The sequence below is a fragment of the Ursus arctos genome, unplaced genomic scaffold (assembly GCF_023065955.2).
Source record: "Ursus arctos isolate Adak ecotype North America unplaced genomic scaffold, UrsArc2.0 scaffold_15, whole genome shotgun sequence".
Taxonomy (NCBI): domain Eukaryota; kingdom Metazoa; phylum Chordata; class Mammalia; order Carnivora; family Ursidae; genus Ursus; species Ursus arctos.
This window is the reverse complement of record NW_026622819.1, coordinates 62,141,459-62,155,596: the sequence shown is the minus strand read 5'-3', so window position 1 is coordinate 62,155,596 and position 14,138 is coordinate 62,141,459. Positions and strand designations below refer to the sequence as shown.

Genomic DNA, 14,138 nt, shown 5'->3' with positions numbered 1-14,138 from the left:
CCAGCTATCTAAGAAATGGTGGAACTAAGGGAGAGCATTTTCTTCTTTATGCTTTTTGGAATTCTTTGTGTGGGTATGCACATGTGCACAGGTATTTCTGCAACAAGCTTTTAATATTTTAGTAAGTTATTTCCTATTAAAGGATGGTTGACATTATACTAGGTAACTGAAAATCAATAAAGAAAAGCAGAGGCAACAATATTAACACAACAAAGTAGAATTTAAAGCAAAAAGCACCCTCTGATACTGAGATATTACAAGAAAGCTCTAACAGCCACTTGTCTGTGTCACATAGTCAAAACCATGTAAAATTAGAAAGTGTCTCCCCAAAAATAAAACAAAATTAATGTACTTTATCTGCACCATGCACTGCCTTTCCACAGCATGTACAAAAGATTAGAATTTCTTTGATATATTTGTTATTAACACGGGAAACATATATTAAAACATCAAACATAGGGGCGCCTGGGTGGCACAGCGGTTAAGCGTCTGCCTTCGGCTCAGGGCGTGATCCCGGCGTTCCGGGTTTGAGCCCCACGTCAGGCTCCTCCTCTATGAGCCTGCTTCTTCCTCTCCCACTCCCCCTGCTTGTGTTCCCTCTCTCGCTGGCTGTCTCTATCTCTGTCAAATAAATAAATAAAATCTTAAAAAAAAAAAAAATCAAACATGGTTATCTCAAGTGTGATTACCAAGAACTTTCATTTTATTTTCTATATTTTTAAGATTTTATTTATTTGAGAGAGAGACACACACACACACACACACACACACACACAAAGCACCAGCGGGCAGGAGCAGAAGGAGAAAGAAAAGCAGACTCCTTGATGAGCAGGGAGCCCGACATGCGGCTCAACCCCAGGACCCTGAGATCATGACCCGAGCTGTAAGCAGATGCTTAACCAACTGAGCCACCCAGGGCCCCTAGGCCCATAGTCTTAAATTGCATAGTTAAATTAGATTTCATTGGACATTGCCTATTTTTTTTAATTTTTTTTTTAGAGAGTGTGAGTGCACAACTGGGGGCAATCAGAGGGAGAGAGGGAATCTCAAGCAGGCGCCAAGCCCAGCGTGGAGCTTAATGTGGGGCTCGACCCCACAACCCCAAGATGATGGCCTGAGCCAAAATCACAGTCTGATTCTCTACCAACTGAGCCACTCAGGTGCCCCAAGAACTTTCATTTTAAACTTTATCAACTCTGTATTTTAAACTTGGGGTAGACATGTATTGTTTTTGTAATTAGAAAAAAAGACACCACCAGTGAGAAATAAATCCGACACAGGGCTCGATTCCACAACCCCAGAGATCATAATCTGAGTCAAAACCAAGAGCTGGATGCTCAACCAACTGCGCCACCCAGGCACCCCAAGAAATAGCAGATTTTAATTATACATGTAATAAGCTTGATTGAATACAGACACCAAATCTATCTCACACAAAAAAACACATTCCTTGATAAACACCTAGTTGTCAATAGTGATTACTTCTTAAAAAGAAGGAAAAGAAAGGAGGTGGGGGGTTGGACAGGGATGACATGTAAGCAACTTACATGGGTGTGATTTTATCCATATTTATTTTTTTTAATTTTTCATTTATATTTTTTACATATGCATTTTTTTCAAATTTTTATATAAATTCTAGTTAGTTAACATACAGTGCAGTATTAGTTTCAGGAGTAGAATTCAGTGATTCATCACTTACATACAACACCCAATGCTCATCACAAATGCCGTCCTTAATGCCCATAACCCATCTAGCTCATACCCCACCCACCTCCACCTCCCTCCATCAACCCTCAGTTTGTTCTCTATCATTAAGAGTCTCTTATGGTTTGTTTCCCTCTCTATAATTTCTTTTTTCCTCCTTTCCATACGTTCATCTGTTTTTTTTTTCTTAAATTCCACATGAGTTAAATCATATGGTATCTGTCATTCTCTGACCGACTTATTTCACTTAACATAATACACTCTAGTTCCATCCACATCATTGCAAATGGCAAGATTTCATTCTTTTTGTTGGCTGAGCAATATTCCACTGTGTGTGTGTGTGTGCGCGTGTGTGTGTACACACACACAAACAACATCTTCTTTATCCATTCATCAGTCGATGGCCATTTGGACTATTGTTGATAATGCTGCCATATATATTATATATATATATATATATATATATATATATATATATATATATATATATATATAAAATATATATATAAAATGCTGTTATAAACACTGGGGTGCATGTACCCCATGGAATCTTTATTTTTGTATCCTTTGGGTAAATACCTAATTTGCAATTGCTGGACTGTAGGGTAGTTCTACTTTTAACTTCTTGAGGAATCTCTGTACTGTTTTCCAGAGTGGCTGCACCAGTGTGCATTCCCATCCAATAGTGCAAGAGGGTTCCCCTTTCTCTGCATCCTCGCCAACACCTGTTCTTTCCTGTGTTGTTCATTTTAGCCATTCTGACAAGTGTGAGGTGGTATCACATCGTGGTGTTTTTGTTTTTTTTTTAAGATTTTATTTATTTATTTGACAGAGATAGAGACAGCCAGCGAGAGAGGGAACACAAGCAGGGGGAGTGGGAGAGGAAGAAGCAGGCTCATAGTGGAGGAGCCTGACGTGGGGCTCCATCCCGTAACGCCGGGATCACGCCCTGAGCCAAAGGCAGACGCTTAACCGCTGTGCCACCCAGGCGCCCCAGGACCTCACATCGTGGTTTTGATTTGTATTTCCCCTATGATGAATGACGTTGAGGATCTTTTCATGTGTCTGTTAGCCATCTGGATATCTTCTGCCCATTTCTTAACTGGATTATTTGGTTTCTAGGTGTTGAGTTTGATAAATTCTTTATAGATTTTGGATATTAACCTTTTACCAGATACGTCATTTGCAAATATCTTCTCCTATTCTCCTTTCAGTTTTGTTGATTGTTTTATCCATATTTGTTTAAAAGAAACTTGAAACAAGTATTGCAAAATGCCTGGCTTTCAGGAGCTGGAAGGTAAGTACATGGCTTTTCACCTTATCTCTGTATTTTTCTCTAAGTTTAAAATATTAAAAAAATATATCTCGGGGCATCCGGGTGGCTCAGTTTGTTAAGCGTCTGCCTTTGGCTCAGGTCATGATCTCGGGGTCCTGGGATTGAGTCCCATGTCAGGCTCCCTGCTCGGCGGGGAGTCTGCTTTCTCCCTCTCCCTCTGCCCCTCCCCTATCCCCTCTGCTCTTGCTCTGTGCTCTATCTCTGTCTTTTTCTCTCTCAAATAAATTAATGAAATCTTCAAAAATAAATAAAAATAAAAAATATATCCCATAATGTTAATGCAACATTACTAACCCACAAGGACCTCAATACACGCCTATATGAAATAAAATAAAAGATTAATATAAAAGGATAAACAAAACAACAAGCTAAGAATTCCAAATATGTTCCTAAATAACTTTTGGGTCAAAAAAGAAAATCTAAACTTTAAAAATGTATTTTCAGAAGAAAATTCACAGCCTTAAATGCAAGAACGAACATAAAAAACCAAGCTATAAAAATGCTAAGAAGAATATAAATCTACTAAAGTGTGAAAGTAGATTTTTCTTTTTCTTTTCTTTTAAAGATTTTGTTTATTTGAGAGAGAGAGAGCACAAGTAGGGGGAGTGGCAGAGAGAGAGGGGGAGCCGGATGTGGGGTTCAATCCCAGAACCCTGGAATCAGGATCTGAGCCGAAGGCAGATACTTAACTGACTGAGCCACCCAGGCACTCCAGATTTTTCTTAAATTAAAAAAAAACAAAAACAAACAAACAAAAACAGAAAAAAAGAACTGATAAATACAAGAGCTATTTATAAACCAAACACACAAAAAATTAAAATAAACCAGTCTCTAGCAAGTCTCATTTTTTAAAAAGGAAAACATAATAAAAACAATGAGGGCTGCCTGAGTGGCTCAGTTGGTTAAGCGTCTCTGCCTTCTGCTCAGGTCATGATCTCGGGGTCCTGGGATCGAGCCCAGCAATGGGCTCCCTGCTCAGTGGGGAGTTTGCTTCACCCTCTCCTTCTGCCCCTCCCCCCATTCGTGTTCATGCTCTCTCTCTCAAATAAATAAATGAATAAAATATTAAAAATAAACAACGAGGGGTGCCTGGGTGGCTCAGTCATTAAGCATCTGCCTTCGGCTCAGGTCATGATCCCAGTGTTCTGGGATCGAGCCCTGCATCAGGCTCCCTGCTCAGCGGGAAGCCTGCTTCTCCCTCTCCCACTCCCCCTGCTTCTGTTCTCTCTCTCGCTGTCAAATAAATAAATAAAATCTTAAAAAAATAAAATAAAATGAAATAAAAATAAACAATGAGGGGATGCCTGGGTGGCTCAGTTAAATGCCTGCCTTTGGCTTAGGTCAATATCCCAGGGTAAAGTCCTGCATCAGGCTCCTTGCTCAGCAGGGAGCCTGCTTCTCCCTCTCCCTCTCTCTGTCTGCCCCTCCCTTTGCTTGTGGTCTCTCTGACAAATAAAATAAAATTAAATTAAATTAAAAAAAAAAAAAAAAAACCACAATGAGAAGAGGGGGCTAACAGAAGAGATACAGAAAAAAGTAGAAGATATGCTACTTTGTACAGCCTATGCTAAAAAAAAACTTGAAAATCTCCAAGAAAAAAGTATCTCTTAACAAAGCTTATCAAGAAAGATGTAGCAACCTCACACTAGTCAGAATGGCTAAAATTAACAAGTCAGGAAACAACAGATGTTGGCGAGGATGTGGAGAAAGGGAAACCCTCTTACACTGTTGGTGGGAATGCAAGGTGGTGCAGCCACTCTGGAAAATAGTATGAAGGTTCCTCAAAAAGTTGAAAATAGACCTACCCTATGACCCAGCCAATTGCACTACTAGGTATTTACCCCAAAGATACAAATGTGGTGATCCGAAGGGGCACCTGCACCCCAATGTTTATAGCAGCAATGTCCAAAACAGCCAAACTATGGAAAGAGCCCAGATGTCCATTGACAGATGAATGGATAAAGAAGTGGTATGTGTGTGTATACATACACACACACACACAATTGAATACTACTCAGCCATCAAAAAAAATGAAATCTTGCCATTTGTAATGATGTGAATGGAACTAGAGGGTATTATGTTAAGTGAAACAAGTCAATCAGAGAAATATGATTTCACTCGTATGTGGAATTTAAGAAACAAAACAGAGGATCATAGGGGAAGAGAGGAAAAATAAAACAAGACAAAATCAGAGAGGGAGACAAACCATAAGAGACTCCTTTTTTTTTTTAAACATTTTATTTATTTATTTGACGGAGACAGAGGCAGCAAGAGAGGGAACACAAGCAGGAGTGGGAGAGGGAGAAGCAAGCTTCCTGCTGAGCAGGAAGCCTGATGCGGGGCTCCATCCCAGAACACTGGGATCATGACCTGAGCTGAAGGCAGACGCTTAACGACTGAGCCACCCAGGCACTCCAAGAGACTCTTAATCATAGGAAACAAACTGAGGATTGCTGGAGGGGAGGGAGGTGGGGGGGTGGGGTAACTGGGTGATGGACATTAAGAAGGGCACATGATGTAATGAGCACTGGTATTATAAAAGACTGATCAATCACTGACCTCTATCTCTGAAACCAGTAATACATTATGTTAATTAACTGAATTTTAATAAGTCAAAAAAAAAAAAAAAGAAAGATGTAGCAAAGAAATTATGGATGGGGGAAAACATGAATAAGTTAATAAGAGAACTGGCAGAAACAAATTTTTAAGTGCTTTCTTTCAAATCTATGCTATGTACCCTTCTCAATTCATTTTATCAAGTCAGTCATCTTATAAAGCCAGCACATGTTTGAAATAAAAATCTACCAAGAAGATAGCACAAAATTATCATACAGAGCAACATCATTCCCTCTGCCTAAAATGCATTCTCTGCCCCAAATGTTCACATTCATCATTCCTTTTCATCATTTAGTTGTCAGCTCAAATATAACCTCCTCAGAAATGCCTTACTTCACCACCTTATTTAAAATAACTCCGAGATCCTGTGACATTTCCTATACTCATCTTATTCACAGCATTTATTAAAAATTAAAATTATCTAGAATTAAGCTCCCTGAGAGTAGGATATTAGTCTTGTTCTCTGGTATAATACCAGAGCCTAGAATTTAATTCCTCAAAAGTATGTTGAATAACTAAATGTAATTTAGGAATATATTTCCAGAAATCTAGCATCCTATTCAAATAACATACTATAATTAAAACATAGTAATCTCAACAGAGATCTACGAATATACTAAGATTGGAAGATAGTCGGCAGATATTTATTGAGAGCGTATGATGTGCTGGAATGTTTTAGATGCTAGGAAGACAGCAGTTAACAAAACCAAAAAAAAATCTCTGTTCTCATGGAGCTTAATTTCTAGTGATCTATTTCAAAATAACATCACACTTCATAATAAAACATTAGAGACATATAGTGAGGTCAGTGTTTGCTATTACCATTATTAAGTGACACTGTTATGAAGTTCTAGAAATTCAATGATCAAGTAAAAGAAACAAAAGATCTATATATGGAAAAAAAAATCATTGAGTTGCAGATGACACAGCCACCTAGAAAATCCAAAAGAATAAACCATAAAATATGTAATAAGAAAGTTCACATTAAGGTATTTGGTTACAAATCAAATATATAAAAATCGAGTTTTCCTTAAGAGCCACTGAAAAAAAAATAGAGAGGGGCACTATACAGAGGGATCTGGTCACCATCTTCCGTAAAATTTTATAATAAACTTTGATCATAATTTTTAGTTTTCCCACACATTTATTTTTAAAGACTAAAGAGCTATAAATTAAAACAACAACAACAAAAAAAACCCCGACGTCTATGAAAAGGATTCCTGCTGTGAAAAAATACATGTCTTTGGTTCATTCTTAAACCAGGAAAAAAGAAAGCAGCTCAGAATGAACCCTACTATACCTCTATGTTCCAGTTATGCTGTTCCAAGGTATGGCGACATTGATCCATAGATTCTATGCCAGTCAGATCCTGAAAAGAAGGAAAAACCAAAAAGTTACATAGGGAGAAACCAACAGTAAATATGTAGATATTTTTACCCCTTGTACTTACGAATGTTGCTGGGAAACTACGCTGGACAGCACTGAAGACAGATGCTCACGTATGGTAAAAATGTCACTCTTCAGAATTTATCTAGTCAGTTACAGCAGGTATCACTCCCATAGGAAAAATGAATGAAAGTTTCTTACCCTTTAAAACTTCAAGGCTTTCAATTAAGATGACTACTGATTAAAATCAATTTCTCCTCTCAAATTGAAGTTTAAAAAATTAAAGATCTTCAACCACTGGGTCCAGCAAAATATTCTTTAATGTTCAACAATTCTGTTTATAATACATAATAATATAATAATGCAGGTTTCCTGCAAAATGTAATGCCTTACAGTAACTTACATCATTTTACCTACTGGCATATAACCTAGCTTATAATACAAACTGTGTAAAACTGAATCTGTTATTCATAGGTTTCCCTATAATAAGCATCTTCCCTATTCCCTTCTCCTTGGACTGTTCTCAGATTTCACTTTGTTCCTTCTCTGGCTCCTCTTCTTCCACCCCCTTAAATGGAATTTCCCTCAGGATGTGTTCCTCCTGGTTTCCATCTCTCTATACCTACCCCTCCTTGGCAATCTCATTTAAAGATTTTATCTATTTATCTATCTACTTAGGCAGGGGTAGAGGGGGAGGGAGAGGGAGAGAGAATCTGAAGCAGACTCCATGCAGAGCACAGAGCCCGACACAGGGCTCAATCTCATGACCCTGAAATGAGGACCTGAATGGAAATCAAGAGTAAGACACTTACCCGACTAAGCCACCCAGGTGTCCCTCTGGCAATCTCATTTAATCCTTAGTCTTCAACCACCCTTTCTACTCAGATGACTCCTTGTTTAAGCTCTCGGCCTGCCATCTCTTCTGAAGTTTAGCAGCATATTTCCAAGAGCCTATTCAACACTTCCACCCAGATGTGGCATCAATAGCTCTTACGCATCATTTAAAACCACTACACGTGTTAATGACACCACCACCCTCCAAAATATACAGGCAGGGGCTACTGGGTGGCTCAGTCAGTTAAGCGTCTGCCTTCGCTCAGGTCATGATCCCAGAGTCCTGGGACTGAGCCCCACATCAGGCTCCCTACTCAGCGGGGAGTATGCTTCTCCCTCTCCCTCTGGCCCTCCTCCTGCTCCTTCTCTCTCTCTCTCTCTCTCTCAAATAAATAAAACCTTTAAAAAATATATATACAGGGGCGCCTGGGTGGCACAGCGGTTAAGCGTCTGCCTTCGGCTCAGGGCGTGATCCCGGCGTTACGGGATCGAGCCCCACGTCAGGCTCCTCCACTATGAGCCTGCTTCTTCCTCTCTTGCTCCTCCTGCTTGTGTTCCCTCTCTCGCTGGCTATCTCTGTCTCTGTCGAATAAATAAATAAAATCTTTAAAAAAAATATATATATATATACAGGCAAAGACGACCTTGGAAACCTCAGCCTCATTTCTGAGTACTCTATGCCTTAACTCCACACTTCATCAACAATCAAGTTTTGACCATTTTCTGTATTACATCTGTAACCACATTTCATTCCCATATCCTTCATCTTTAATCAAGCTTTTATAACACTTCAACTGAATTGTCAAAATCATTATTTTCGTGTGTGTGTGCATATGTACATGCATGTATGTGTATTACTCCACTGCTCAAAACTTTGATTGGATAGTAAATTCCAAAACCCTTAGCTTGTCATTCAAGTGTTCCTATCATGTGGCCCCATCCTAGCTTTCTAGAGTATTTTCTATTTCCCTTTAGGTGTCCAATACTTAATAAATCTAACAGTTCATACATCTAAAGACCAGAATTTCCACAGGCTAAATCCTAGACTTCTTTGGACGTCGACTGCTATTATCTATTCTCTTTACTACTTATTATGCCCAAGAGATACAGAGATGAATAGGATAAAGTCTCTATTCTAAAGAAACTCCTCTTAACAACCAGCAAGCAACAGAAGAAAAGCAATTGATCTCAATCTCACAATAATGTGGTAACATGCACTTCTGAATCAGAAGCCTGAGGTTCTTGCCTTGATTCTGTACCCTGTAACCATGGACCAGACACATTTTAACTCTTTACGATTTAATTCTAAAAGATTAGTTTCCTTTATGTGCACCACGAGGGACTTAGTTTGGCCTGGTTGTCCTTTCCAGACCTTAAAAAAACAAAAAAACTGAAGTTTGGATTATTATGGTATGCAACTATTTAAAACAAAAAACAAAAAACAAAAAACCGACCAGTACATAAATTTTGATAGGAAAAATTTTTTTATGTTTAAAATACTGTACAAATTTCAAAACTAAAGTTGAAAAACTCTGTTAATTACTCTAGAGCTCTATTAGTTAGATCCAATGGCTTTGGGATGCCAGGGTGGCTCAGCTGGTTAAGAGTCCGACTCAGATCATGAGATCAAGCCCCGCATCAGGCTCTGCGCTGGGTGTGGAGCCTACTTAAGATTCTCTCTCCTCTGCCCCTCCCCTGTCCTATTAAGGGGAAAAAAACACACAAAAAACACAAAACCACTGGCTTTGACAGTTCTAACAGTCTGGACTTTAGTTTCTGACCATTCCAGGCCTTTTATCAATTTGGCTACTGCCTTTTGACTTTTAATAGGCTCCCCCTTAACTTCCAATTTCCTCACAGCCTTGATGCCCAGGGTTTCCCCTCCTCGATATATATTCTCTGTAAGAATTAGACTCCACTTTTACCTTCTTCCCAGGGTGAATGCCTGCTCTGCTTTAAATTGTTTTCTATCTTTCTTATGTACCTGTTATTTTCTGCCTTCTACTATGATTATTTATACTCACTCCATTGTCTTATCAGAAGATATAGGCTCCCTGAGGGCAGTGTCTGGAATATATCTATAGCACACAATAAAGACTTAAAACGTTACAGAAGTTACTTGGCACACAGTAAGGACCTAAAAAGTTACAGAAAAAGTTAGTTCAAATTAAAAAGACCTTTTTGTATAAGCTTTGATTACTGTTGCTATAAACTGAAATCATCCAGACATTCTCACCAGGTCTCATTGTATATTCATACCCTGGGGCTTTAAAATCCCAAAAGCTCTGACTAGGTGTTAAGCTGGGCGTTACAAACACAAATCTGCAACATCTTCCTGAAGGTAAGTCAGAGATGAAGCCTGGGAATCTTTTTTTTTTAAAGCTCCTCAGTAAATTCTAACATACACCAGACTGGGAAATTCATGGTATCGCACAGTTCTACATACTATGAGAGGCTATACTATATGTCACTTATTAACTTTTTTTTTTTAAAAAAAGAGTTATAAACATTATAGGAGAGAACAAAGTAATTGCACATCTTCAATATACTAAAACACTTAACCAAAGCAAAACTCTTTTGTAAGTAGTGCATCAGGGTAAACTGGAAGCCCAACTGAACAAGCCTGCTTTTGATCACTACTGAGGAGGACTAAAACCACGCACTAGGAATAAGCAACGCTGGACACACCTAGGGCAAGACTATTTATTCATCTATCAACAAATGTCACCGACCCAGTATTCTAGATATCCAGGATACAAACACAGTTCCTGTTTTAAGTTTATATCCTATCAGGGACAGACTGACCAAAACCAAAACAAAACAAAACAAAATAAAACAAACAAAAAACCCCACAACCCCCCACACACAGAGCAAATAAAATGAACACTCTTTTAGGCTACGGGACTCCTTTGGATTGAGTGTTCAAGGAAAGTCTCTACAAGACCTAACACTTCAGCAGAAAGCTGATGAAAGATAAGGGTCCAGCCATGGAAAAACATGCAGGAAGAGTATTCTAGGCAGGACAACAAATGCAAAAACTCAGACAAATGGATATATGACACTATGTATTTGTCAAAACCCATGGAACTTCACAGCAGAGTCAATCTTAATGCATGTAAATTTAAAAAAAATATTTAAAAGGTCAGAGGATCCTAGGATGGAACACAGATTATGACAAAAGAACCTAATTGTATTATAAATATATGAAACAACCTCACTGAAAGGGGGTGAAAAGGAAAGGTGCGGACCTAAGTAGCTGTGAAAACGAGTGGAATCTGTAAGACTAAAGGCAAAAGAAACTGCACATAAGTGCTGTTCTCCAGTTGATAAAGGTGTTTGCCATAAGGCAATCTGAAGCCACTAAACCTATTGACATTTACAGGCAGTGAATAATTAAGTAAATGGGGGGGGGTCAGTTTCTCAGTGCTGAAGTGGGAAGTTAGAGATAACCAAGGGGAGAAGGCTAGAATGACCCATGTGGTAATGGATTAGAGTTGGAGACATCTGAATCAACTCATGTTTAGCTTAATATAGAATGGTTACAGAGAGAAACCCTTGGCTTAGTACATACACACGTGTGCCCCTGTTCCATCAGCTGGGAGGACCTAGAAGCAACAACACGCACCCCAGTAGCAAGTACACTGATTTTGGTTGCTAACACCATTCTCAAAAAAAAAAGGAACCATGTGGGGCGCCTGGGTGGTGCAGTCGTTAAGCGTCTGCCTTCGGCTCAGGGCGTGATCCCGTTGTTCTGGGATGGAGCCCCACATCAGGCTCCTCTGCTAGGAGCCTGCTTCTTCCTCTCACACTCCCCCTGCTGTGTTCCCTCTCTCACTGGCTGTCTCTCTGTCAAATAAATAAATAAAATCTTCAAAAAAAAAAAAAAAAAAAAAAAAGGAACCAGGTTCCTTGGAAAAATGGGTGATCCTAGGACTAGGGCAGGAAATATACAAGATGAGCCTAGAGAATCTCCTAGTGCCAGAAAGTAAGGAACTGCCCAAAAGAACCCCACAATGATGGGGGTATATCAGGAGGAGTAAACTCAAAGAGCTACTACTACCAGTAGCCAAAGATGGTACAATTTGAGTAACAAAATAGTCACAGACTATAATACAAAATAAACATCCATGAGTCCATATAAACACATAACTGAATAAATAAACAGGACAGAAGAGACAAACATCCTGTACAAAACAACTCCACAAATAATTGTGTAGATACTATGCCTTCAAGGAGGTAGAACACAACTCTGTACTCCTTAAGTATGAGCTATGTGCAGTGACTTTCTTCCAAAGAGTACAGTATGGAAAAGGAGGGGAAAAGATTAACTTTGTAGTGAGGAAACCCAACACTACCACAACCAGGTGATCAAGTCAATGTAATGGTGATAAATTGTGTTGACATTATGTACCCTTGATAAGACGTAAAGCACTTTACCTCTGTAGTCTTCCTTCCAAAAATCCATAACCCTTGCCTAATCATGAAAAAAACATCAGACAAATCCCAACTGAGAGACAGTCTACAAAATACCTAATACTCCCCAAAACTATCAACATCATAAAAAACAAGGAAAGTCTGAGAAACTGTGACGGCCAAGAGGAGCCCAAGGAAACTTGGCTACTAAGTATAATGTGGTATCCTAGATGGGATCCTGGAACACAAAAAGGAACATTAGGTAAAAAAAAAAAGGAAATCTGATTAAAGTATGGACTTTAGTTAATAATAATATACCAATATTGGTTTGTTAATTATAACAAAAGTACCAAATTAATAATGTAACATGTTCATAAGGAACACTGAATGCAAGGGATATGGGAAGTTTGTGTACTATTTTTCCAACCTCTCTGTAAATCTAATTCTGAAGTAGAAAGCTTACTTGAAAGTAAAAAAACAGAAGTGGGGGGACACTTCTGAGGCAGAACAAATTTGGCAAGTTGGCAGATAAGGTCTGAGAAGAAGGCAAGGGACAGAACATTTACCTAGGGTGGTAATTTCTCAGCTTTGCTTGCACATCAGAAGTACCTGTGGGAAATCTACAGATGCCGAGGCTTCTACCCCAAGCAACTTAATCAGACTCTGAAAATGCAGCCTCAGAATAAAATTTTCCTAGGGAGTGGGAACTTCCAGATGATTCTAACGTACAGGGTTGAGAATCAGTAACCAACAGCTTTAATTCTAAGTTCAGCAGGAGTGTCATGACCATATGCAGATTTTTTAAAAAGTCATCCTTGCTGTGCGAAGAATTAAAGAGGGCATGAAGGAGAGCAGGACACCAGCTAAAATACTATACAGAAATCGAAGGGAAAGAGAATGATAGTTTAGAATAGGATGGTAGCAAGTGAAGAGGTAAAGAGGACAGACTTGGGGTATATTATAAAGCTAAAGCCAAATGGATTGGATGATAAATATATGGGGGTGGAAGAGAAATACTAAGATGAACTCAAGCTTAAGCGGAGGAATGATAGTGTCATTTACTAAGAATGAGGAAAACTGTTGAAATAATTTTGCGTATCTTTCTAAGAAAAATTTACTTCTGGTAAAGCAAAGAGGTTTTTTTTTTTTAAAAAGTTATTTATTTATTTTAGAGAGAGAGAGAGCATGAGGGTGGGGGGGGAGGCGGAGAGAGAGAGAGAGAGAGGAAGAAAAGCAGACTCCCCAGTAAGTGCAGAGTCTGACACAGGGCTGAAACCCCAAGATCATGACCTGAGCCAAAACTCAAGAGTCAGATGCTTAACCCACTGAGCCACCCAGGTGCCCCTGGATTTGGGATTTTGATTTCACCTCCATCCAAACTTTTCATTACAGGGGGGAAATGGTTAATGGGCTTTGCTTCTCTTTTCTAGACTATAAACATCTTGAGAAGAATCCATCCACCTTTGCTTTTTGATCTTTGTAGGACACTTCTGGTGTTTTTTCTCTTGGCTTCTGAACCAATCCCTCCTCCACTCCTCTTTGCACTAACCAGCCCCACCTCCCACATCACTGATTACAGTCACCAGGTGAGGAGCTTTCTGTATATTCTCTTCCCTTAAGACTTCTCTTTCCTTGATACATAGAATTCTAAGCACGTACTTAATATATTAAGTAACCATTAGTTATATAATATTCCAATTGGTCAAAACAATTTACATATAGATGTTACAATTGCTTCCGATTTTCCACTATTAAAATAGCACTTTGATGAACATTTTTGCTTATAAAGTTTCTCTGTATTTAGAATTTCCCCCTTAGGATTCAGTTAAAATTATGAGCCAAGGAATAT

At 38.9% G+C, this 14,138-nt stretch overlaps 1 protein-coding gene across 4 annotated transcripts in view; it reads right to left on the bottom strand.

The window, feature by feature from the left end:
- Positions 1-14,138, bottom strand: part of FAF2 (Fas associated factor family member 2) — an 88,567-nt gene that overhangs the window by 24,401 nt on the left and 50,028 nt on the right. For all 4 annotated transcript variants that reach the window (XM_057312343.1, XM_026511023.4, XM_044388588.3 and 1 more), the window contains one exon: positions 6,957-7,025. In XM_057312343.1, the coding sequence (XP_057168326.1) occupies positions 6,957-7,004 (48 nt within the window). In that variant the 5' untranslated portion in view covers positions 7,005-7,025. The remainder of the gene's footprint in view (positions 1-6,956; positions 7,026-14,138) is intronic.